This window comes from Strongylocentrotus purpuratus, unplaced genomic scaffold (assembly GCF_000002235.5).
Source record: "Strongylocentrotus purpuratus isolate Spur 01 unplaced genomic scaffold, Spur_5.0 spur5_scaffold_13, whole genome shotgun sequence".
NCBI lineage: Eukaryota > Metazoa > Echinodermata > Echinoidea > Camarodonta > Strongylocentrotidae > Strongylocentrotus > Strongylocentrotus purpuratus.
In genome coordinates, this window is record NW_022145598.1 from 10,806,339 (window position 1) to 10,832,626 (window position 26,288).

Consider the following 26,288-nt stretch of genomic DNA (forward strand, 5'->3'; position numbering starts at 1 on the left):
TGTAAAGGGTTTTGAAGAGAGGTCTATTGACTTGAGATGTATCACATTTTACTTTTTGTGATTTATGTTAGTTTTGAGAATTTTTGCAGGGCAGACATGGTAGGAAAGAATTAAGGTATGCATGTAGGTGAAGATTTCCTACATTTATATGTAGCACCGTTTAAAAATATTTATTGATGTTGACCAAGTTGATCCTGAACATTGTGTGCGGGCAAGCACTGAATCCAATGACCGGGGTAATAGTATATTTGTAAAGTGCTTAGAGACATTTGTATTAAGCACTGTATAAAAAATTAAATATTATTATAATTATTATTAAACAATAAAGAGACATTGATTTCATGACAGCTTTTGTCTATTCATAAGATAACTGTTGATGTATCAAATAATATTTATGACATCCTCTCATGAAATTATTGGTACCAGCAAATAATTTTTTATTTGGATATTGATACGGCGCCAGCTCATTTCCCAGCACTCCCCACCCCCTTATTGGTCTAATGAATTATTCATTGAAGTCCTATCAACTACCTCTGTCCTTGGTTCTTGGTGTTGAATGTGGACGTACATGAAGATTGATTTAGATGATGTCTTGTATTACAATAATTTTTTGTACTGTTAAATAAATGTATCCCATAAAATGCCTTTTCGTAATGTAACCAAATTTATACATGAGTCCCTCGATATGTGTTATTTCATTCACCGGATGCGAAGAATTGTATTTCAATAGTCAGAATGCGTATTGCATATATTACATGTTGCTAGATAGTACAAGCCATGATGTTTGTCCTACCTAGCAACAACTAGTAATGTGTGCAATTCGCGTTCTGACTATTGAGATACATCGTACATGTATTCGTAACAAGTGAATGAATTAATTTGTATTGAGGCACTTCAGAAAAGCATATGCATAGATTTAGTGACATTACGAAAATGGGCTATTAGTGAGGTATAAAATTGTGAATGAAATATAAGCGTGTTCTAACTTTCTTTCTAAAAAATTATTGGTACCAGGATGTCTAAAGATGAGTTAGACTCTGTTGTATCTCCCTCCCCCCCCCCCCCCTTTCCCCTACAAATTCCTTTTGCTTCAACAATGTACTTTTACGTACATGCAAAACTACAAAGTATTTCAGAGTAAGGCAAGTGAGGAAGCGCGATGGCTCAGTGGTAGAGCAGTGGTCTCATAAGGGGGAGGTCCCGGGTTCGAAATCAAGTCGATGCCAAGTCTATTGCTCTTTGATATTAGGTATTAATCCTCATTACCAAGTCCCTGGGAGAGGACTTAAAGCTGTTGGTCCCCTGGTTTGCTTACTGACAAGCATACACGTTTTCTTAGCAGTCAAGACAAACAAAAAAGTATGTTTAGTTGCTTGTAGGAGACATGAAATTCTATGAAAGGAGCAATATCCATGTATTCCTGCAACATGATAACTGCAATACATCAGTACTGAATTCTGTATAAAGACATTTTGTACTGTTGAACAAATGTATCCCATTAAAATTTGTTGTATATGTTTTGAGGAAGCTGCAGATTTTATTTTGAATAACTCATGAGTTTTGGATTAAGGATTAAGTTTAAGTTTTATACATGTATTATGTACAAAGAAAAGTGAATTTTCATCTATTTGACTCTTCTTTAGTGTATTGGTTTCAAATACGACACACATTGTAGAAGTAAGAGACAGTGAAGCATTACAAGCATGATCATCTTGATAAACAGTGTGAAATGCACACATTGGAGTATATCAGCTTGAAGATGAATATGACATTCATGCATGCACTGCATGTATATATGTACATACTACATAGCTACTTTCTACGGTGCATTTTTTTGCATCAATCATTTCACATTTTGGCTCAATAATTTTTGATTCAGAGCCATATTAAAAAATATACCAGATCCACAATTTTAAAGGTAAAGACCAGTATTGGAAACGCCCCAATTTCAAAAAATGAAATGGAAGCTCTCATTACCAATCATGTGAAAGAATATGTTTTGACTAATTAATACATGATGATAAAAAATTTGCCGGGAAACCGCCTACTAATTCATATATTTGGTAAATTTGTTTCTCTCATGGTCTGTGAGAGATATAGGGTAGTCCCATATACATCTTTCTGTGCATAGTGCTTGTAACTTTACGAAGAATGGGCCAAATTTCTTATCATTTTGATGATTCCAGAACCTTGCAGATGCTAGATGCTAGATGATCAACCTTTTCTGATCGATTCCACAACGTTTCTTTCACAATGCAATCGCATGACCATAACTGGTCTTTACCTTTAAAGGGAAAACATTTTCTTCACATACTGCATCCATTTTTGTTTCATGACTATATTGCATGTGATGCTAGAAATTTAAAAAGAGGAATGTTAGTTTTAAAAACCTTAAATTGGCAACATGTTGAGAGATTAGAAATCTTTGTTTTTCGATAAAAACTAGCCATTTATAAAAAAAAAAATTGGACAACATTGTCGACCGTGTATATTGTTGTCAGAGAAATTGCATTTTTGATTTTAGCCTTGTAGTGTTAAAATAAAAAAAATATATGATTGAAGAAGAATTTGAAGAACAGTGATTAATTTAGCCCTATAATAATAGAAATATTTCCTGCCCTGAAAGGGTTAAAATATTTGAATGTTAGATTATTCAAAAAGTGCTAGAGATTATTCTATAAAGAAATAGAAATAATTTGATACAATGTATGACATACAACTCTTTTATTAGTTCCATTTTTGATGAAAAATATGTGATCTGTTAGAAGACTTTGATATATAGTGAATGTGTAATGATGTACAGTTAAACACTTAATTATTCATACCATCACCAAGGTTTGTAATGTTTAAAGTATCTGAAAATTTGATTTTTCTTGATTGATGTTTCTTGAGAATGTTAAATAATGATGCTCACATCTAAAAGTTTTCAACAAAGACCCTAATTCAACCAGTCCACCTTTCGTTCTTGAGTTAGGAATATACAAAAACATCAGAATTACAAGGAGTAGGAATAATTCTTTGTTTATACTTCTTTGTTTATTATGCTGAATAAAGATGATATATATATATATATATATATGTGTATTGTGTACATGTAGATTGTATTGAAATTTACATTTAAGGTGACAAAATCTAATCGCTTTATATTATTTTTATAGTGTGCTTTATTGTAATCATGCATTTATATGTAGATGTCCTAAAAAAGCAAAATGTACTGGTGTAGATTTGGAAATTCATTGCATTGTTTATTTACGATTTTTACGAATAAGTATTATAAAGTCCGTTTTGTTGGTAATACATGTAAGTGTCTACCGGGTATGTTCTTACTGCCAATTTCATGTACAAATAAAACAAGATACATGTACAATTATATATGACCATTTTATTGAGATACCAAACTTGTTATCTTCCTGCAGTGAAAAGTTGGCAGGATTGAGTGAAGTTTTGATAATGTATATTGCTTTTCTACCACGTGTATGTAAACTTTCTCCCCCCCCCCCCCCCCCCCCCGGCAACTATTATTTTATAGTCATTTTTGTTAGAATGTGTATAATATTCTTTTTTCTTCGAAATTGAAATGTCATTACGTAACGCTTGAATTTACCACATGGAATTGAATGGATCAGTGTAAAATGGTTGCTAACCCATGAAATTGATAATAACACATTTGAATTTTTGTTCATTATTTTATTTTATTTTTTTGAATAAAGGAGACTAATGTGGTGCATATTCGATTTGACCATTTCTTATTTGAATTGACAATTTTAACTTGGTAGTGGGTGGATATTCAGTTTATGCATGCAAATCATTTTTCCTCACAATTGTAAAGATTAGCACCATATTGCACTGGACACTATTCAAGGGTGTGTTCATAATAGTATTACAATACGAAAACGGCACTAGGTGCTCACAATCTTGGCTTATAGTTTCTGGGGAGCCAGAAAAGCGCTCATTCATGTACACGTTTTACACATTTATGCAGAGATTTCGTCCTGGCTCCCGCAGAGGATACATAATTTACATTAAAGAGCATATTTTCATGTTTTACTGATTCAGAATTGTTCAGTACTTGATTTGTATACATATTAAAGATATTCGTATATTGCAATTTCTTAGTATTATCAAGAAATAAAAACTCCAGAAAAACATGAAATTTTGTTGCATATTTTATTATTTTCATTCACTTTTTTTTAGTTTGATAATACATTATTCTCCTTATACATACAAAATTTCTATAAAATATGGACACGTTCATCAACAACAACAAAATACATTACAAATGTTTCTACATTTGTATTTTACAACATTACATGAATATAAATTATTCTCCATAGTACATATATCGATGATTGTGAGCTCGTTTCCAACTGCCCTATAATTCTTTTGTGTTAATATCATGGAATAAATATTTTAGTAATCATCATATCTACATTTTAAATATTCTTCCACATATACCAATGGTGCTGGGGTGATACTGAAGGCTAATTTCTATACACAGCTATTATAGAAAGATGATCAATATGAAGGAAACATAATACAACTACATACAGTATAATAAGATATTGCAAGAAAACAAAGTTAAAATCATAAATCTCACAGATTTTCTGAAGAGAAGGCATTCCCTTACCATAATTATTTTGTCTTGAAAATAGAAATACACGTACCCGGTAGCTGCAAGAAAGTCTAGGAATTTCCCTCTATAGCGCAAACGTGTCTTTGAAAGATTGTAAATGTACACATACATGTTTATTATACACATAAAACCATTTGCAAGTGCACTAATGAATGTGCAGTACACAAGAAAATGGGGCCAAGTCAAAAGTGAAATATTGCAGGATGAATTGTTATTGTCAATATGTAGTGAGTTCTTCACTTGTTTGGTGGATGTATCGTGTGTTGAAAGAATAACAATGCATTTTGCAACATTTCACGTTTGACTGTCATATATTATTATGCTCAAACTTGAATTGCAGAACTTTTTTTGAGGAGTATATAAAGAATTGGAACTGTGTACTGTGTGTATGAGGTCATTATTTTAAGCTGCCATATGCTTGCACAAGACACTAAAAATACATTATACTCAATATACACAAAAAATTTGTTATGTACAGTAATTATAACATCTTGATTGATAAGAAAATGAAAGAAAAGAAAGAAAAGAAGAAAAACTCACAAAGGCCTAGTGACATGAAACACAACACTGGAATGTGATAAATTTCAAGAAAAATCTTGTCTCCAACATGTACAAGAACCATAATAATTTGAGGCATTATATTAATAAATATCATCAGCATAAAGTGACAGGTCTGTTTACAGACATCGGTGGTCATATATAACCCTCCATTTCGGTCTATTATTCGCTATTGTCAAAAAGCTGGTACATGAATTGCTGACACACACATTATATTTTCTGTGTCTGAATCATGATTTCCGTCCTGCCTCTCTCCAGATATTTCTCGCATTCAGAATGCTTATTGCGTCTTTTGGCCTTAGATTTAGAGTTTTAAAAATCTTCCTAATTTTGTTCCGAGTATTCTAACATTACAATTGATACATTACAATTAGTCTCTATGTTACTGAATCCATGTGTGCATGTATGAATGACTATTCTAGCTAAACACAGTCAGAAAAAGTCTTGGAACTTGGGGGATTTGAACCTGCTATCTACTGCTTGCTGGGCAGCGACTCTACCACCAGGCCATCACTGGTCCATGGCACAGTCACGACAAACTGGAAACAAATACCTCAGCTCTCCTAATTCTGACTTATTGATATTCATCAGTCCGCCATAAGGACAATAGGTTAGCTTTGAATGTTGGGCTTCCTGGACAAATTCAAGTTGTATAGAAATTTTGGCTAGCACCCAGTAAATAAAGATTGCATGCTCAATCTTGTCATTTAAACACTTTTGTGTGCAACTATTGAAGTAGCATGATTTTGAGATACAGTACTGTGCAATGGCCTGCAACAAAATTGAACAGTTATCAGACAAAGACAACTTTTGATAGAATATAAAGATTATAGATAGTCACTAAAGTCTTTACAGAAACTACAACTTCCTACAATATTGAATTCAAAATGATGGGTTGGCAGATAGCAGTACAAAATCGGTAATGCTCTGTTAGGCACTTTAAAGTAATTCATCGCACTTGCTCACAATGGCTGACATATGCCTGGATACATTTTGCCTCGCAGTACCCTTTCTATACATATTTTAACACACTTACACATGAATTAAAGTCCCACAAGTGACCAGTGCATTGTTATGTTTACATAAACATTGCAAAGTTTACTCTACATAACTCGAAGTCGCATAAGTCAAATTTTTCCCTAGGTCAAATCAATTTCTTTTACCAAACTATGCAAAAATGTGTCAAATACACTTTCTACAAATTTTGCATAAGTTGCACTATGTTCTGCAGTCCCAACAGATACAACTTAAAGGGCAGGTCCACTCCAAAAATAACTTACATTCAATAGGATCAGAAAAATTAGACAAACCAATCAAAAAAAAGTTTGAGCAAAATCGGGTAACTAATACGAAAATTTTCTGCTTCTATTTAAATTAAGTTATTTTTGGAGTGGACTTGCCCTTTAAGCAGAGATAACTGTATTTTTTTTTTAATTAAGTAAGTATCAAATTTTAACCAATCTCTGCCGATTAAACCCATTATCTATGGGAACCACATAGGTACATGGGAATTCGAGAGAATTCGGTCGTAAATGGGTTAAGATGCTGTGATCATAGGCATTAACAGGGTTGAGTGTTAAACTACATTAAGAGTTATACAATTCTATATTTACCCTTAAATCCATCCAAATGTAAGATATAGTGAAACCTGTATAGTACAAAGACCACTCAAGGGAGGCCAGAAATGTGGCTTTATATTAAAGCAGGTGAATTTCATGTAATAATAATTATCAGTACTAACAGCTATTGATGTACATGTACAGGTTGATTTTGCACAGGTTTCAATGAAACAACAAAATGAAGGAAAAAAGCACAGGTGTTCATACAATGTATACAGGAAGGTTATTTTCGCGTGAGTGTACACGTTGGAGCTACATGGTTTTGTCTATATTCAAACAATATGGAGCTCTCAATCTGCAGGACTGACTTAATGTACGACGTGAAATCTGCGGACTGTGTTGCATCTCCACACAATTAGTCCCTGTCTTAATACAAACAAACTGTTTTGATTATTCGACTCGACAGCGCGGGCCTGGTCAGATGACCATTGTGATCATGTGAATCGCTCAGCTGAAGTTCTGGGGGGTGTTTCACAAAGATCCTAAGTCGAACTTAACTCCAAGCTGGACTTACAAATTATGGAGAGCCATTTGTAATAATAATAATAATAATAGTGGATTCTTGTATAGCGCTCATGTCAGTCAGATTTGACCCTCCTGGCGCTCCCGATTGTAGCCTTAAAAAATAATATATTCAAAAGTGAAAATTCAAGTATTTTAGACTTTTCATACATTCCACATCAACATTTTATGCCTTTTAAAATGACTTTTACAACATATTTTCATAGATGTTAACGGCTTTCCATAATTGTTAAGTACAACTTAGAGATAAGTTCAACTTAGGATCTTTGTGAAACACCCCCTGGTTTAATACACAAGAGGTCATGTTTAATGGATTTACTACACTGTGCCCCTTTATTATTCAATGATTTAATGTGGAAAAAATAGTCATCATGCTTTTTAAATAAAATGTATTTTTACCCACATTACTTCAAAACTACGACCAAGACAACGATCACTATGATGGCTACTGTGGCAACTATACAGAAGATGCAGCACATTTTCCGTCTTGCCTTTTTCTGAAAAGGAGATTTGAGAAGAGCAATAATGCAAAAAAACACAAGTTATGCACACAATATGATACTTTCTGTCATTGAATGAAATGTGATGCACCATATACACACAAGATATTAACAAATACATGTTCATGTATATTACTGAAATTATGTATTCTCACTTGAACATAATTGCTTTTAATTGAGAAAAAAAAATGTATATGCTTAAATAGTCCATTCTTGCATTACAGGTGGGATTACGTTGGGATGGCCGGAGGTGTAGGACAGGCTCCCAGACTAACAACACCACTCTCCTAATTTGGTAACATCTACTTTATATCAATACAAGCCCTAAAACTCTAGCTTGTTTCCAATACAGACAAAAATTAAAGATTTTATTTATATCATTACTAGTCAAATTCAAAGGCGGATGTCCGACATTTCATAACGAGGCTAAAGTTACTTTGAATGAAATTCATCTAAATTCTTTTAGATGCATGTTAAGGTATTATTGTCCTCTTGAACATTACATTTATGTACTTAAAAATAACAAATTTGTATCATTTGATAATACTTGTAGATGGAAAAACATTTGTATTGCTTTAAAAATAGATTCTGTACCACCATGTCCTGTGTAATCAGTTATACATTTCTTTTAATTTTATTGTTTATATTATGTATTTGTTATATATATATATATATATATATATATATACGGTAGTTAATATGTTTCTCTCCAATTTCCCTTTCTGCTACCAAAACTGTACATGAAGTGTAAGCTTAATACGGGAATAAGAGAGTCCAGGAGTTAATAGATTAACAATAACCCCTCAAATATAATTGTTTTCCATTGCAGAAGGGAAACCGACATCAAACTCTGACTTTACAGAGATATTTGAAAGCATGAGAGTTGTCTCATCTGAGCGTGAAAACCAAGATGAGCGTTAGGGCAACAGCGCAAACTGCGAGGATTCCGAATATACAGCACATCTTTTTACGAGCTTTTTTCTGTTGAAGGTGGAGACGAAGACAAACAAAGACACAAAGACACAAATATGAATACAAGCAAAGACACAAACATGAATACATACAAAAACACAAACATGAATGCAAAATGTGCAGTAAAACGCAAAGTTACACAAAGATGACGATCGAGGCATAAGTTCATTAACACTGGGCACGATTAAGTGTAATCACGGTAATCACAGACGAGTGGTTTAAACACTTCACTTGAGATGGGAAGGTCGTGGGTTCAATCCCCGGCATGGAACTTTATTATATGTCATTATGGAAGGCATTTTTGTATCTACATTCCTTCTCCCCTACAGACGTGTTACATGGATACCCGGTAGGACGCAAAACGTTAATTTGGTTGGATTGTACGTGGTTCTACGTGTGTGTGCTCGTAAAATGGGGAATGGCTGGAATACTCCCTAGGGAGTGGAGCTTGAGCGCTTAGAAACGTTATATAAAGCACTGCAAAAAATTCAGATATACATGTATATGATTAGAAATACAGAAATGTGAGGCGCAATGTATGGTGTCATTAATTTTGCCGCTTCATGTTTTTGGTGTGTCTTTTCTCTTTTCTTTTTTTTTTGGGGGGGGGGGGAGGGGAAGCAGCTTACCGATTTGCGATTAGGATAAGAGTTGTCAATATCAGTTTTAATCAATTTCATTCTATGATCATAATCAACAGTTATTCATCAGGAATTATTATTATTATTATTATTATTATTTATAAGGCCAATCATAAAAGCACAATACAATGACATTTTGACAGATCATGCAGTAATAAAGAAACAAAAGAAAAGGGGAGTGAGCAATGTGTTTGGGCAAGGGCTCACAAAAGTGAAATTCAACACTATTACCCAGAGGCATGTGAACCCTCATAAAAATAGAATTAGAACAACGTTGTCACACAACACGTTACCAAATGAGTGCAACATTATGGAAACAATTCAAAGTGTACATGTATACACAATGGGTGTTTACAAACATGAGGTGTGGAGAACTCATATGAAAGAATATATAGATTTGCTGTTCTTGAGCATCAATAGGCCATTTTCATAACGTAATCAAATTTATGCATAATATGTCTTTGTGAAGAGCCTCGATGCAAATTATTTCATTTATCCGTTACAAAGAAATATATCTCAATGGTAAGAATTCAAATTGCAAACATTAATTGTATACTAGGTAGGACAAACATTATGGACTGCCCTACCTAGCAACAACTAATGTATGCAATTTTCATCCTGACTAATGAAATACAATTTTTCGTGACAGGTGAATGAAATAAATTGTAACGAGGCAGTGCAAGTATAAATTTGGTTACATTACGAAAATGGCCTATTCAATTTTAAACACAATGATGTGACAAAACTATTAGGACAAAATGCAATGACAACTACACCATTGAAACCATTGAACATTTCCATATAAAGTGTACATGTACACACACAATAAGCAATTTTCGTAATGTCATCAAATTTAATGCACAAATCTTGCTCAGTGCCTTGTTACAAATTACTTCATTCATCTGTTACAAATAAATGTATTGCAATAGTCAGAATGTGAATTGCATACATCATGGGTTGTTAGGTTGGGCAAGCCATAATGTTTCTCCTACCTAGCAACAACTACATGACGCAGTTAGCATTATGACTTTTGAAATACATTTATTCGTAACAGATGAATGAAATAATTTATAACGAGGCCCTTAAAGGTATTACAAAGTTTTGGAAAATTTTTAAAATTGGCTGGATAGTGATTCTTTACAATTTTGATATATTTAGATGCCCCTGTGGATGTATTATAAGCACTAAAAATTTTAGCCCCTAAGACTCTTCTGCTTTTGAGAAAAATTGAATATAAAAATTTACCGGTGCTCCCGGTAAATTTGATAAATTTGAATCATCGCGTACGGCGAGACGATGGTAGCTGCGACCATAAAAATCTCAGAATGTAAAGATCTGATATACATGTATATATTCCAAACGGTAATAGCAAATCGGTCGATTTTAGTCAAATAACATTGCAGTATCGCTAAATTAATATCTTGACCTTGAGAGGGCGCTATAAAACATAAAGAGTTTATTATTTACAATTTCATCACTTTAAACTCGATTTCAACCGCGACAACGATCACTGAATATTGTAGGATTGCATATGCTTCCAATATGTTCATTTGAACCAAATTCATTACCCCATACCAAAACTTTGTATTACCTTTAACAAAGACTTTGCACTAGTTTGGCCAGGAGGGATTAGACCTCCCTGCATGGTCACTGACAGGTGGTTATCTCATCAAATGAGCTCTCAATTAACATAAGAAAAAGAGGATCATGGGGGACCAATGGTCACCGATTAGGCATTGTTTACTATCTAGCGGGCGCAAGTAGCTATATGTTGTGCAGTGGGGCTTTAAAATTGATTTTATTACGCAAATGGCCTATTTGAGGTGGAGAAAGGAGAAACTGGTATGATCGAGAGAGATTTTTACCTGATATTTGCTGGCAGTCGCTAGTTGTTTCCCTCCCTCCTCTACGTTATCACCCGCTCTGTCTACATTGGCCTCAATAGAATCTACAGATGCAAGAATCATCATCAAGCAAAATAGAAGGGAGAGAGAAAAGAGAAGGAATATTCAAAATAAACTTTTGTTCTGGTAAATAGAGAAAATAAATTCTCACAGAATGTCAGAATCCAAAGAAACTTACGCTGAATGTTCAAGATTACAAATAAATGACATGTGCCCAAAAAATGGGTAGAAAATGTGTAGTAATGAGCATAGAAAGATAAGTAAATCTGGGTAAGTAGGCCCGACATCATGTGCTTAACTCAGGTCACAACCAGTATGTGCGAATGGGAGTTGTGGTTTTATTAAAGATGATGCCCAGCAAGTTTGGTGCATTTGTTTTTATTTCACTTGGTCAAACAACCAATTAATGTGAAGCGCCAGGAGTGTCAAGTCTGACAGATATGAGCGCTATACAAGAACCCACCACTATTATTATTATTATTATTATTATTATTATTATAAGGTCGAGTCTGAGTTGCTTACCGATCATATCGCCTTGTTCTGATACCATCATACTCAGGTCTTTGAATATCTCGTTCACATCTAACATGGTTGCCTGGGAAACAAGGTGAGGAGAGAGATTAAACTTGTGATAAAGAAGACGGGGAAAAATGATAGAGTTGCAAAGAATGTGTACTGAATACAATAATTGAGGCAAAAACATTCCATGAGTAATGAATGTACATACTGTTTTGCCTTTTCTCCCTCTCTCTCTCTCTCTCTCTTCCTCCCTTTCTCTCTTTTTGTTCTTTCTCTCTCCTCCCGCTATTCTACTTTCTCCCTTCTCTCTCTTTCTCTCTCCTCCCACTATTCTACTTTCTCCCTTCTCTCTCTTTCTCTCTCCTTCTCTCTCCTTCTCTCTCTTTCTCTCTCCTTCTCTGTTCTTGTTCTTTCTCTCTCCTCCCACTATTCTACATGTATTTCTCTTCACTTCTCAGTTTCCCCTTGCTTCCTCCTTCTTGTTCTCTTCCTCTATCCCCCCCCCCCCCCCCCGCTCTCTCTCTCCTTCTCTCTCATGTTCTTTCTCTCTCCTCCTGCTATTCTACTCTCTCCCTACTCTTCCTCTTTTTCTCTCTCCTTCTTGTTCTCTTTCTTCATCCCTTCTCTCTCTCCTTTGTCTTCCAATCATCCTACTCCCCTCTCTCTTCCTCTCTTCTTGTTCTTTCTCTCTCCTTCCACTAATCTGCTCTCCCTACTCTCTTCCCCTCTTTCTCTCTTTTTCTCTCTTGCCACTATTCTACATGTACATGTACATGTATGTCTCCTTTCTTCTCAGTTTTCCCTTGCTTCCTCCTTCTTGTTCTCTCCCTCTCTCTCTCTCTCTCCTTCTCTCTTCCTTTTCTTTCTCTCTCCTCCCACTATTCTACTCTCTCCCTACTCTCTCTATCTCTCTCTCTCTCTCTCTCTCTCTCTCCCTCCCTCTCCCTCCCTCCCTCTCTCACCCCTTCTCTTTCTCTCTCTCCCCCCACACAATCATAAACACAAACTGCAGTACCTCAATCTGCCTGATCTGTTCTTCTCGTTCCTGTATTAACGTTAGATCATAATCGATTGCCGAATCCTGCTGCTGCATTTGAATCTGCATCTGTCTCCTCTTCTCCTCCTCTTCTTCCGATAAAAGCGGCGTCTTCTGGTCATAGTCGTTCCCCTGCTCTCCAAAACCCATTGTCTGCACGGCAATGTTAGGATAAAGAGAATTGGTTGACTATTTCTAGACATGAAGATGATCACGTGGGACTGTAGTGCACAAACTTATCTGAGAAATCAGTGCTGCTCAAAGTAGTATGATAAACCTTCATCAAATACTGATCATTCTTATAGTTGTAATTCCTAGTCATATTAGACACATTGGAAACATTTGAAAAAGGTGTCAAGTTGGTTTAGCATGCTGAATTTGTTATTCTTTTTATCACATCGAGTCATATTTTAATGATTCCTCAATCATCAAATTCGTCCAGCCAATCAAATGCCACAATTTCAGAAGCTTATAAATTACATTTATTGTAACTTGTTATTGATAAAAAGATTTATGAAACAGGGCCCAGATATTCCTCTACCCTACCATTCTTCACCATCATGCACCGATTTATTAATCCCACCTTTCAAGGTTAAAGGTCATTCTATACATACCCCCTGGCTTTGACTCTGCGGCCGTACGCTCGGACTTGACCTCATCTTGTTGGCCACTCTCTGTTCATGTAAAAGATATACAATGTAGATATTAGTAATATTACAACATACAATATGCGTATATCCATGTGACTATATATTGTCAGGCTAATAAAATGTTTGCCAAATCATGTCAGCCACCTATTATTTAAAGCTTTAAGTCATATTTCAATCTTAAAGGTAATGCAAAGTTTTGGAATGGGGTTTGGAATTTGGTTCAAATGAACATATTGGAAGCATACACGATTTTACATGTTGCGGTTGAAATCGAGTCTAAAGTGATGGAAATGTAAATAATAAACTCTTTATGTTGTATAGCTCCCTCCCAAGACTGATATTACTTAAGCTTTAAAACAATGTTTCTTGACTACAATCAACCAATTTGCTATTCCCCTTTGGAATTTATGGCCGCAGCTACCATGGAATGACCTTAGGCACTATTTGAAGTATTTGAAATTTACCGGGAGCACCGGTAATTTTTTTAAATTATTCAATTTCTAGAAAGCAGAAGTGTTTTAAGGGCTAAACTTTCTAGTGCTTACAATACATTCACAGGGGCATCCAAATATATCAAAAGTTTATTGAATTACTATCCATCCAATTTTCGAAATTTCTAAAAACTTTGCATTACCTTTAAGTTAAACTGTGTTCATTAATCAAAATAATAAATCATGTTCAACAGCAACCAAACTTAACATTAATTGTATTTTTTTTAAATCTCAAATAATAGATTTGACCTACCGGTAGTCAGCTATTTTACTAATATGAGGATTTGTTAGAGAATAAGGAAGCATGCCTCAGTGAGTTATGTTATAAAATGATAAATATCAGCAAAACCTTGTTAACAATTCATGAATTTCTTCAAAACTTGCGTCCAGTGAAAAAAATACACGGGGGCTCCGGGCGAATTAGCCCCCGAAATGCGAAAAAGAGCCCCCGAAAATTTGCATAGAGTTCAATTAAAGAGTGTTATTTTCATGCAAGCAAGCTTGAAAAGTAGCCCCCGAAATGTTCAAAGTATTTTTTTCCCTGCTTGCGTCTTCAAAAAAAGAAAACTTCAGTGAAAAGGCAAACTTAAGTTTACAATAACAGAGTTTGTCTTATTTTTCATAGTTGAAATTTGATTAAATTTATCAATTTGACTGTTTTAGAGGTTAGGTAGAAAATTATTCTTCTTTTTTAAAAGCTAAAATAACAACAGCCAATAATTTTGGGTAATTAAAACAACCATTTTCCATGAAGGAACATACCGTATCTGTTTTTGAAGCATTTAAGCACCAACTTCAGTCCAATAACGTATAAATAAACCTTTCCAAATCAGATATTATTGAACTATCCTCTTTTATCATATCAGAAAATTTGAACTTTCTTTGATTTGATCTGACCAGGGGGATGTTTCACAAAGATCACAAAGTCGAAGTTGACTCTAAGTTGGACATAAACAAATTTTTTTTAATATGGAAAGCCATTTGTAGCCTTAGAATAAAATATATTAAAAAGCAAAAATTCAAGTATTTTAGACTTTTCATAAATTCCACATCAAGAACATGAAATCTCCTTGATAAAAGAAAAATATGAATGATTTGAATCAACATGTTATGCTTTTTAAAATAACTTTTACAAAACATTTTCAAAGATGCTAACGGCTTTCCATAATAGTTAAGTCAAACTTAGAGATACATGTAAGTTCAACTTAGGATCTTTGTGAAACACCCCAAGTAGTGTTACATGTAGCACGCCCTTTACCTTTTGTACACTGCCATATCTCTGCACGGTGTCGTGAAAGTCGTTTGCTATCCTCTCAAACTGAATCTTCTTTTGCTGTTGGAAGAAATAAGAGGGAAAGTAATGTACTTTTATCCACCTATTGAAATAGAATGCATTTATATAGTCAAACCTGTCTATAGCGACCGCCCAAGGGAAACACAAATGGTCTTTCTAGACAGGTGGTCTTTGTAGACAGGTTATTTTAGTACATGTTTCAATAAGAAAACGTTTTCAAGGGAAACAAAAAATGTGCTTGTTGTAGACAGGTGGTCACTAAAGCAGGTTTGACTGTTCATTGTATTAGGAGAATGAATATAAAGCTTTGACAATAGAAAAACACAAATGAACAAACAAAACAAACTGACATGAAACCCTGATTGGGACATATTTAGAGGGTGCATATGTATTCGATATACATCGTATATTGTCTTATTTTCATACATGTACAATGTATGTGCTTCAAAACCCATTTGATGCCGGAAATGCTTCCCTTTAAATCTCTTTGAATCACCAGTGCACTACAATTATGCAATTGAGATCACTGTACTAGAGTAGACACTTGGTCAAAACGACATCACAATCGGTTGAAACTAAGATCAATAACTTTGGTTTGGGTTTCGATCACTTCCTTAATAGACCGTTAGAAGTGCTTCCCACATTTCCTATTGACTACATCTGCAGCTATTGCACTTCTAAATTGTGCAGGTACATGTACCGTACAAGTACGTGTACCGGTATATCTTATGGTTTCATTTTGATTTTCAGAGGGTTCATTAAAGGTAAAGACCAGTAATGGTCATGCGATTGCATTGTGAAAGAAACGTTGTGGAATCAATCAGAAAAGGTTGATCATCTAGCATCTAGCATCTGCAAGGTTCTGGAATCATCAAAATGATAAGAAATTTGGCCCATTCTTCGTAAAGTTACAAGCACTATACATAGAAAGATGTATATGGGACTACCCTATATCTCTCACAGACCATGAGAGAAACAAATTTACCAAATATATGAATTAGTAGGCGGTTTCCCGGCAATTTTTTTATCATCATGTATTAGTCAAAACATATTCTTTCACATGATTGGTAATGAGAGCTTCCATTTCATTTTTTGAAATTGGGGCGTTTCCAATACTGGTCTTTACCTTTAATCTGAAAGGCTTATTATTCTAAAGATTCATTACTCTATAATGCATAATTTAAAAAAATGAAGTTACGTAAAGGGGGCCAATTATGCCCCTACAAAAGAGAGAACCAGTTGTTTATCATTATGAGGCCACAAATAAATGAATACAATTCAATAAATAAGATGGAAATAATAAATACTTAAACTAATTGAACAATTAATAACATAAATGAATGATTGTATAATGAACTAAAGCAAAATCTATGACTTGCTAAAGAGGTGATTATATTAATATTAAATGAACGCAAACAAAAAATGATTGTATTTTCACACAGAAGTAAGCACTAAACAGAAGTTTACAAAGATGCATGGACAAATTCTGTGCATGTTTGTTGATGAGGCTACTCTCAAGCTCTGTGATTGACCTTTTAAAGTGTCATTAATATATATTTTAACTTGAAATCTCTTTATAAAAATATCAAATTGCTATTTAAAGCAGATGAATAGATACCAGCATCAAATAAAATGAAAAAAGAAAAGAATTCAAGAGAGCGATTCGGGGGTGCTTAATCCTAATAAGCTCATACATACTATACAGTTATTAATTTTGGTCATACCGGTATACATGTACGCCTTGTAAATTTGATGTTTTTTGTGTTTTTCATAACTCGAGAATTTAAGGTCATGGGATAGGTGAAATTAGGGCCTTTGTTGAATACTTTTAGATGTAAAGCAAAAATCAAATTTTCACCTACGTAAACATGAATAATTTTAGTTAACAACATGTACATGCAGGTCCCAGCACACAGTGCATTTTCAAGGTATACAGTGTACACGTACTCTTCTTAATGGCTTAATAGTTTTATACATGTTACAAATACACAGAGTGCAAAGTACACTCTACTACAGTATGAGTCACATGCATGCATTATCTGTTGCTCAATGCATTAAAGGTAATTGCTTTGTGTATTTCCTGCTTGACTTGATCATTCACTAACGTTGATTTCAAACTTTGAACTATGCACCCCTTACGTGCGAAAAAAAAAAATCTTTGAATGCTTGACTCCAGAACTACAGTACAATGTACTACTTCCAGTTTAACAGTGCGCCTATTTTTAGGTAATAGCGATAATAATAATAACAGTGGCCATTAGTGAGTTCCTGTGTACACGCACATGCAGCAATCATTACTGTCAGACTGTCAACCACTTTAAATAAAACATCAGATACTACCTAAGGTGTAAATTAATAAAGATGTATTACCTTTTCCAATGTTTTTGCTGCGTGACCAAGTTGTGACATACATTGTTTGGTTTGAGAAATGGCGGTATTGGTTTGAGTTAACATCTGCTGTCTGTTTGAAAGAAAGAAAAGGAAGAAAAATTTGTATTATTATGTAAAAAAAAAACCTACTGTACTTTAGCAACCTCCTCCTATATAGAAAGGTCATAGTATAGTATTAATGACTGCTTTGAGAGAAATAGTTGTTTTATTACGCTCAAGGGAAGGTTAGAATTGTGCTATTACCCCAGGCGTGCCGAGGGGAATAGCCCAATTGTAACCTTCCCGAGAGCGTAATAAAACAACTACTTCTCGAATATTAAAGCAGTCATTAATACTTTTATATGCCAAAAAAAAATAGACTAAAAAATAAAAAATAAAAAAACTTTTGTCGAAGATGAGATTCGAACTCTTGCGTACAAAAGGTGATGTAACTAAAGTCAGCGCCTTAACCCGCTCGGCTATCGCGCTCTGTTAAAAACATAGTAGTTTTTTCTTATATATACATTAAAATGGATTGAAAACGGTTTCGAGTGGAGGATGCTTCGCGGCTGCTCCATATAAACAGGCCCTTCTTTTACTTTTGCAATGCAGATTGGCACGAATTTAGATCAAGATCTATCGGCAGATGTTGTTTTTTTGTTTTTGGAAGTTTATTTTCGTCTTCATGTCAACAATGCAAGATAAAATTGTCGGTAAGATCGATCGAGATTCAATTGTATTGAAATTGCCGACCAATTTTTCGCACACGTACGCGGTATCCTCGATCGCTCAGACCATTTTTTAACATGTAAACCTATGGGGTAACCATGGAGACTGAACTATTTTCCCAATAACCATGGTTATTGGGAATTTTACAGAAATAGTTGAAGTTTATGAATGCAATTCGACCAATCAGATGGCTGGATTTCTTAAGTGAGGTACATGTATATAATTTGTTTCATGTCCCTTGAATATTTTGCCCCCATTGCAATGTGAACACTAAAAGGAACATGTACATAAAGACCACCTGACCTGCCTATATAGACAGCACTTCTTTGACCAGGTGTTACACAGGGTTTTTATTTTTATATTTTGTATATATTTTATTAAAACAAGTCATGAGAATCACATATTTACAAGATTTGGTGAAAAAGAAGAAGAAAAAATAAAATTACGTTCTTTTTACAAGGCAGCAATATGTTTACAGATATACAGGTTTTGTTGTAATGTCAAATCATAGTTGTCATGAGGATATAAGAGTGAAAACAAAACCAGTGTTGCTCAACAAAGAATACAAATTTTCCCACTTTCTTAAATAAACTAGGACAAAATACATAAAGTCACTGTTTTTTACCACAAATACGCAATTGATACATGAAGATTTTAAAAAGTATGTTCAGCATTGGTGGTTTCATGGCTTCCATGCAGGGAAATGGTTTCCAACTTGAAAGTGAAAAAAGTTTTAATTTTCCATCCAGGACATTTATTTCCTTGATCCTAAAGAAGATAACCACAGGATATATCCATAATAACCAGCACACCACAAAACCGTAAAAACCTATTTTACAGAACTTTTTTAAAACGAAACTGAGAAATATTCTGAATATTGCGATTGCAGAACTTATACATTCCAAAGGCACATGTGTATAAATGATGTGTAGGCCTACAGTAGAAACTTAATAAAATCTAGTAAAGAAAAACGACCCTGGAAATTATAGATTTCTTTCGCAAGTGCAACTTGAGTTATACAAAATATCATGATAACAATTTACGTATAATTGTTATAAATTATCTTACAATATCATCATGTAATGTAACAGTAAATCAATGTATCAAATGTACCTTACAAATGATTTGGGACACCAAAAAGTATGCCAGACCTCTTTAATCTTTGTTTGTTTTTATATGATAATAATAATAATAAATACTTATAAAGCGCACTTATCTAACAACTTACTCAAGGCGCTATACAAAACAAAATACACAAATCTCTCTCCAGAATTTAACAACATAATATCATTAGTATAAAATCTGAGATAAATATTTGAAACATGTTTCTGAAAGATTTCTAGGCATTGAATATGTTTCAAATGTTATTGAGATAAAACATTTTTAAGCCAGCAAGTATTTTAAGCAACCAGGGGACAGATGGCTTTTAGTCCTCTCTGAGAGAGCTGGTATTGGTAAGGAGAACAAAGGGCACTAGCGCTTTGACTTGGACTCCAACCTGGGACCTCCTGGTTACAAAACCACTGCTATACCACTTAGCCATTGTGCGTAAAACAGTCAAATCATCTTTGAGTAGGCCTATACGGGCATTGCACAAGGTACTTTAAATACTGTACATGGACAAGAGCACTAGAAAATATGCTGGTAGGACACACACACTGTATGTTTTGTCATTTATTTCAAGATACATGTAATTTGCTTTACATTGGTTGTAAAACATTACAAATCAATTTATAGAACAGGTATTACTTTAGCATGTACAGAAGTCAAATATTGCATGTTCTGAAATAGATGAACCTACAAATTCATTTAAATGAGATCGCAAGCCAAGGGAAAAAAAGGATTGCACAAGCAAAAATTCAGAATTCTGAGGTGAATACAATCACGCAATATTGGATATACAAGATTAAGGGTACATGTATTAGCGGCCTTATGCTCTTTATTTTTCTATCTGAGTCAAATGCGCATGGATATAAGACAAGGCTAACAAAATAAGAACACTATGTACACTGTATGTAGTACCGGTATGTACAGGGTTGTTTGGAAATGCGGTATAATACACTGTTGCACAACTTTACCTTGATAAAAAGGTTGTGATATTGCACACTCATGCTGTTTTAGCTTCTCAGTCAATAGGATGCTCTCTAACATTACAAATACATGTACTCTATTTCATATTATCTTTAAGCATACAACACATTAAGGTTGTGCACAACAGTGTAATGAGGTACCCGAGTACGCTCCCAGGCTTACAAGCGAATACTCTAATATTCGGACGCCATGTTTTTTATAATTTTTTTGAATTTTTTTGAATTTTTGTTTTGTTTTTGGCCACCACCATACCACTGGAGCAGTATTCCAGTTCTGTCGCCGAAAACACATGCAATTTTACTTCGAGTTGCAGTTGAAGGCGCCAATTTAATAATAATTAATAATAACAGTAAACAATGCTGTTTTAAAAACAAATATGGCAGAATAATCCATTTTCCTCCAAGTCCAAACAGAAATCCAAACATTTGGTCCCAGTTTCTGAGTGGTGAGTTTGACAGTGCTTGATTTTTGAACGCCATGTTTTTTTGAATTTTTTTGAATTTTTTTGATTTTTTGTTTTTGTTTTTGTTTTGTTTTTGGCCACCACCATACCACTAGAGCAGTATTCCAGTTCTGTCGCCGAAAACACATGCAATTTTACTTCGAGTTGCAGTTGAAGGCGCCAATTTAATAATAATTAATAATAACAGTAAACAATGCTGTTTTAAAAACAAATATGGCAGAATAATCCATTTTCCTCCAAGTCCAAACAGAAATCCAAACATTTGGTCCCAGTTTCTAAGTGGTGAGTTTGACAGTGCTTGAGTTTTGAACGCCATGTTTTTTTGAATTTTTTTGAATTTTTTTGATTTTGTTTTGTTTTTTTGCGGTACCCGAGTAGTTGTCAACCGTGCGGGTACTCAAGCATTCGACTACACGTTCCAGCCCTACAACACATCATTCAATCCTTTTTCCATCCGACTGTGAAATGAATTGCAGTATCACTTGAAATGCCAATTTTGACGTCGCAATTCTGGCTGTACGACACTTGTTCCTGTGACTAAATTTGCTCCGCATTAATTTCCCACACTAACCAAATTCTTCAATTTAACCCTGGATCTACACCTCCACCTATTAAACCTGAAACATTGCATCCATAAAACTCTATATACTCTTCACAAAATAAAAACAGGAGCAATTGTCAAGTGTCGGGATGCAGAAAAATTTTCCAGTTTCCAAAGGTTCCAAATAAAAGCAAAAGTCATATGAATAGTAATGAATACTTTTTTGTTTTAAGACAAAATAATTGCATGGTAAATCTATTAACAAGAAGGAAAGTGATGAACGTATCGTGGTTTTTTCAGTTGAAGAAAAGGTCTGAATGTACTTTTAATACTTACATTTTACCTCTAAGTATATTATTATCGCTGGGTGTACCAATCTGCCTGATTGCCTTTTCAAGTAAGGATACTGCAGAAGAAAAAGTGAGACAAAAATTAGACGTTTGGGAAAACTGGGTGCAAGGTTAATTTTACGGTACAATAACATTCACTTCAGGTTACTTTTTGAACATAATATAGCCCCAATATTGAGGGGTGAAATAAGTGATGTGGCACAAAATTTGAAAGAAGATAAAAAGTTACAGAAGGGGGTCATGCTCTAAGAAGTTTTTAACATGTTAAAATGAAAAAAATGCCCTCTATCAATATCATTTCAATTAACAAAACAATTTGATATCTTTATTTTGTGACAATCAAAATTCAAATATCTATAAGATGATCCTTATAAACATTTATAACATTATTTTTTTTAACTTTTTTAAAATAAAGATATTTGTTTTATTGTATTGGTTAATGTACAGGTGTAGTCCATGTACAGTGTACTTCTATCCATGTTCCTGTTATATATACCTTTTGTGTTCCTCAAAATTAATGTATAGTAGTACAGTACTATCCATCTTTTGATTAATCTGTTCCTATACATATTACATGTATTACATGTAGGCTTGGATTTCCTTGAAATTAAAGGGTGGAATCTTGGTTTACCTCAAATTTATGGATGTTTCTTTTCTGAGGACCTAGTGACGGGGTATTCCATTAACCAGTTTATAATAAATGAACAATTATACTTGGGATCCAGTGTGCTTATATATTACTTGTTGCTATGTCAGGCAAGCCTTGACTAGCTTAAAGGTAAAGACCAGTTATGGTCATGCGATTGCATTGTGAAAGAAACGTTGTGGAATCGATTAGAAAAGGTTGATTATCTAGCATCTAGCATCTGCAAGGTTCTGGAATCATTAAAAATGATAAGAAATTTGGCCCATTTTTCGTAAAGTTACAAGCACTATACACAGAAAGATGTATATGGGACTACCCTATATCTTTCACAGGACCATGAGAGAAACAAATTTACCAAATATATGAATTAGTAGGCGGTTTCCCGGCAAATTTTTTATCATCATGTATTAGTCAAAACATATTCTTTCACATGATTGGTAATGAGAGCTTCCATTTCATTTTTTGAAATTGGGGCGTTACCAATACTGGTCTTTACCTTTAAGAGTTTTCAAGCACTATCTGTCTTTAAAAAGTATGCATAACATTTATAGAATACATGTAAATGTACATGTATGCTAGTAAACCAGTCTATTCTGCAGCCCAGGGCATCAAGAGGGAAAAAGAATCAGAGGGCATGAAATCATTTGTTAATCCATTTAATCACAGGCTATCATCGAATAACTGAAACAGGAACCATTGCAGGGAACATGATACATCTTCCAAATTATCTCAATTATTAAACTGAGTATACACTGTACACAAAGTTTTGGTATGCCTCCCAAAGCTGTATCTTTCATTTGTAACTTTGCAAACAAGATATAATCACAATTTATTATTAAAAGTTTGTTATGTGTTTTTAAGTGAAAGATGAGAATCTAAAAAATTCTAAATAGACTTGCTCTGTATATGTACAGGTGCATCTAAAATCTATAAACACCAAACATTGCTTAATATTTCAATGTTTCAGTTAATTATGTTACATTTTGGAACAGAATATCATTATACACTGTAAATATTTATGTACATGTACATGTAGGTACATGCAATTTTGGTATGCCTCACAAAGCTGTATTTTTCTTTTGTAACTTTGCAAACAAGATATACCGGTACTCACAATTAAAAGTTTGTTAGGTGTGTTTAAATGAAGTTATACTGTACAAATCCATAAACACAAAAAATTGCTCATTATTTCAATGTTTCAGTTAATTATGTTATATTTTGGAACAGAACATCATTATACAAGTTATAGAAATAAGATACTTGTAAAAAGATAGTAACATGATTATTCATGATTGTAACTTTTCCACCTTAACTTTTTTGTTTACTCCTTAAAATTCAGTGTAATGATTTCTGAAGAATATGACGTACATTTACAATCTCAACTCAAGCTATTATCAGCATTACAAATTTGTTATGATATTCTTTCTTTTCCAGTGCAATAGTAGCTGCACTACATGAACATATAAATTGATATAATCATTATTGTTATATTTGGAATACTTTTTTTTATAAATAAATGAAATCTGTTGACCACTGTACATAAAATACATATAGCTTTTATTTTATTTCTCATTCTCTTTTTAAAGAAATAACCCAGTTCCTATAGGCAACGGTTTAAATTTGTGTGAAATTATGGCAAGAAACATAGTAATAGAGCGCTAATTTAGAGTTTTTTAGCCAAGTGGGCATCTGAGTTATCTACAAGCCTAAATCTTGAGGATGATGTCCTACATATATACTTTTTGTTTGTTTCACATCATTCAATGGATGCTCCTTTTTTTACATTCTATTTTTCAAACAGGACAACCAATTTTTAAATCCTGGCTAAGCTAAGACCCTGTTCTTTATGATATGGAATTCAAATAATATTTATTTTTTCCTTCTATAATAGAATCATCTTTATTCAATATTGCTCTCAACTTTGCAAAAACATTACAAAACATATATACGTACATTTGTACATAATATAAACAACAGAATTTAAACAAATATATATATATATATATATAACTGATTGTATAATATATTAAATAATATACTTACTACTGCTGTTGATTTTGAATATACTACTGCTGCACATGTTCATAAGGGTTGCAAAATCACCAGGGCCTGTGATGGAGAAAATTGTAAAACACAATAAATACATGCAAATTAATACATGGTAAATAAATACAGAAATGTATACCTTACTCATCGTAGCACTGACAATAAAAGCAGTTGGAAAATGTCGATGAATCTGATATTATCCACAATAAACTGTTGTAACTTTGTAATTGCTTCCTTTATCTCCAAAGTGCATAGGGATAAAAATTGATATTCGCTTTATAAGTATTGTTTTCAATCATCATCATCACCATCACCACCATCTTCATCACCAACAAAATCATTGTCATCAACACCATTTATCACAACCATAGACCGTCATTATCACCATTACCATCACCATCATAATAATAATAATCATCATCATCCCTGACATCATCATCTTCAACAAAATCATCTTCAACAAAATCATCGTCATCACCAACACCACCATCAAAAATCACAATAATCATTATCACAAGGCCTAAAATAAAAACTTGTTGTATTGCCCTTTGTGTGCCAAAACATGGGTCAGAAAAGTTTTAATTTTTTTAACTTTTTTTTTGTCGCCCTCTTTGGGCCGATATTTTTCAGATTTGAATGTTTTTTTGTTTCTTCTTTTTTTCCCGCCCTCTTGGCTAATATTTCTCACTTTTTAATACATGTGTTTCAACGTCATCATTCCATTGATATCTTTTTCACCTCATAATCATCCATGGTTTGCACGAGTGAGAATTTTGGAATAATTTGATTTTATGCATTATATCCCATTTAAACAAACAAAATACATATTTTTTAATTCATTAATAATAAAAAAAATCTAAAAAACTTCTTTTTTTAAACTTTTTGAAAATGCCGACCGTAGATTTTCAGATTTTTGGGTCGGTCGCAAAGTGCAATACAACAAGTTTTTATTTTAGGCCTAATCATCACAGACATCATCATCTCCAACAAAATCATCCTTATCATCACAGACACCACCATCATCACTGCTAACTCCTCCACTTTACCTCCTCCTTGGTCGCTTCTTGCGCCCGTGGATCCATATCCAAACTCCCCTCGACCCTCCATATTGGATTTATCAAGTATCAGACCCAAACCTGTATAGAAAGAAGAAAACGAAAAAAAGAAATTCTGTTATAATTTAAAGGCGTTAAGACTGGCAATCGATCGTTAGTTCATTATTATGATGGAATTTTAATTAATAAATCAATCTTTGACTACAGTCCAGATAGAGTTATCTTTACTATTTTATAATATAGGGTCTACAAGGATCTACTTGTTGTCACAGAAATTCATGCTAATACCAGGTTTGTGCAAGCCGTCAACATGGTCAAGCGGAGGCCGGTGGCAGAGCCAAACAGACAGCTCAGTCAGCTTGGTGGCTGCAGCTGCATGCATTGGTGGCAGTGCACTGCAGAGATGTCTGTCTGTGTGACACACAATCACTGGCAAAATGTCGTCGTTTTGCGTTAACTTTTAATCCTAACAACATGAATATAAATAAGATCTACCATCATTACTTACCTTTGACCGACTGCTTAATATTTATGAAAATCACACGGTTAGTTTAGCCAAACCGGTACCACACTGCACTGGATCTTCGAAGTTCGTTCCGCCATGTAAATCACGTCTATTTTTATCCCATGACCGTCGACCCACTTGCCAAGATCACAT

General features: G+C 33.9%; 1 protein-coding gene across 2 annotated transcripts; it reads right to left on the reverse strand.

Annotated features, from left to right (window-relative positions):
* Positions 1-7,540: 7,540 nt before the first annotated feature.
* Positions 7,541-26,260, reverse strand: LOC100891860 (syntaxin-12). 2 transcript variants are annotated; one of them, XM_003725813.3, is made up of 11 exons: positions 26,139-26,260; positions 25,622-25,711; positions 24,573-24,638; positions 21,870-21,939; positions 17,710-17,800; positions 15,304-15,378; positions 13,519-13,578; positions 12,884-13,057; positions 11,872-11,944; positions 11,311-11,393; positions 7,541-7,829 (listed from the first exon to the last, which is right to left on the reverse strand). In XM_003725813.3, the coding sequence occupies exons 2-11, from the start codon at positions 25,680-25,682 to the stop codon at positions 7,737-7,739; spliced, it is 846 nt and encodes a 281-aa protein (XP_003725861.2). In that variant the 5' UTR covers positions 25,683-25,711; positions 26,139-26,260; the 3' UTR covers positions 7,541-7,736. The 2 variants fall into 2 exon arrangements, with proteins under 2 accessions (XP_003725861.2, XP_011670466.1); XM_011672164.2 differs by lacking the exon at positions 7,541-7,829 and adding an exon at positions 8,535-8,813.
* Between the last annotated feature and the right edge of the window lie 28 nt (positions 26,261-26,288).

What these genes read in the sequence shown, in the direction of transcription:
- LOC100891860 (XM_003725813.3), bottom strand. Translation starts at nt 25,682, where the DNA reads ATGGAGGGTCGAGGGGAGTTTGGATATGGATCCACGGGCGCAAGAAGC. An exon ending in GATATGGCAGTGTACAAAAG is followed by an intron (nt 13,579 to 15,303) that starts GTAAAGGGCGTG and finishes TTACATGAACAG; the next exon opens with AGAGTGGCCAACAAGATGAG. An exon ending in CGACTGCCAGCAAATATCAG is followed by an intron (nt 7,830 to 11,310) that starts GTAAAAATCTCT and finishes TCTCCTTTTCAG; the next exon opens with AAAAAGGCAAGACGGAAAAT.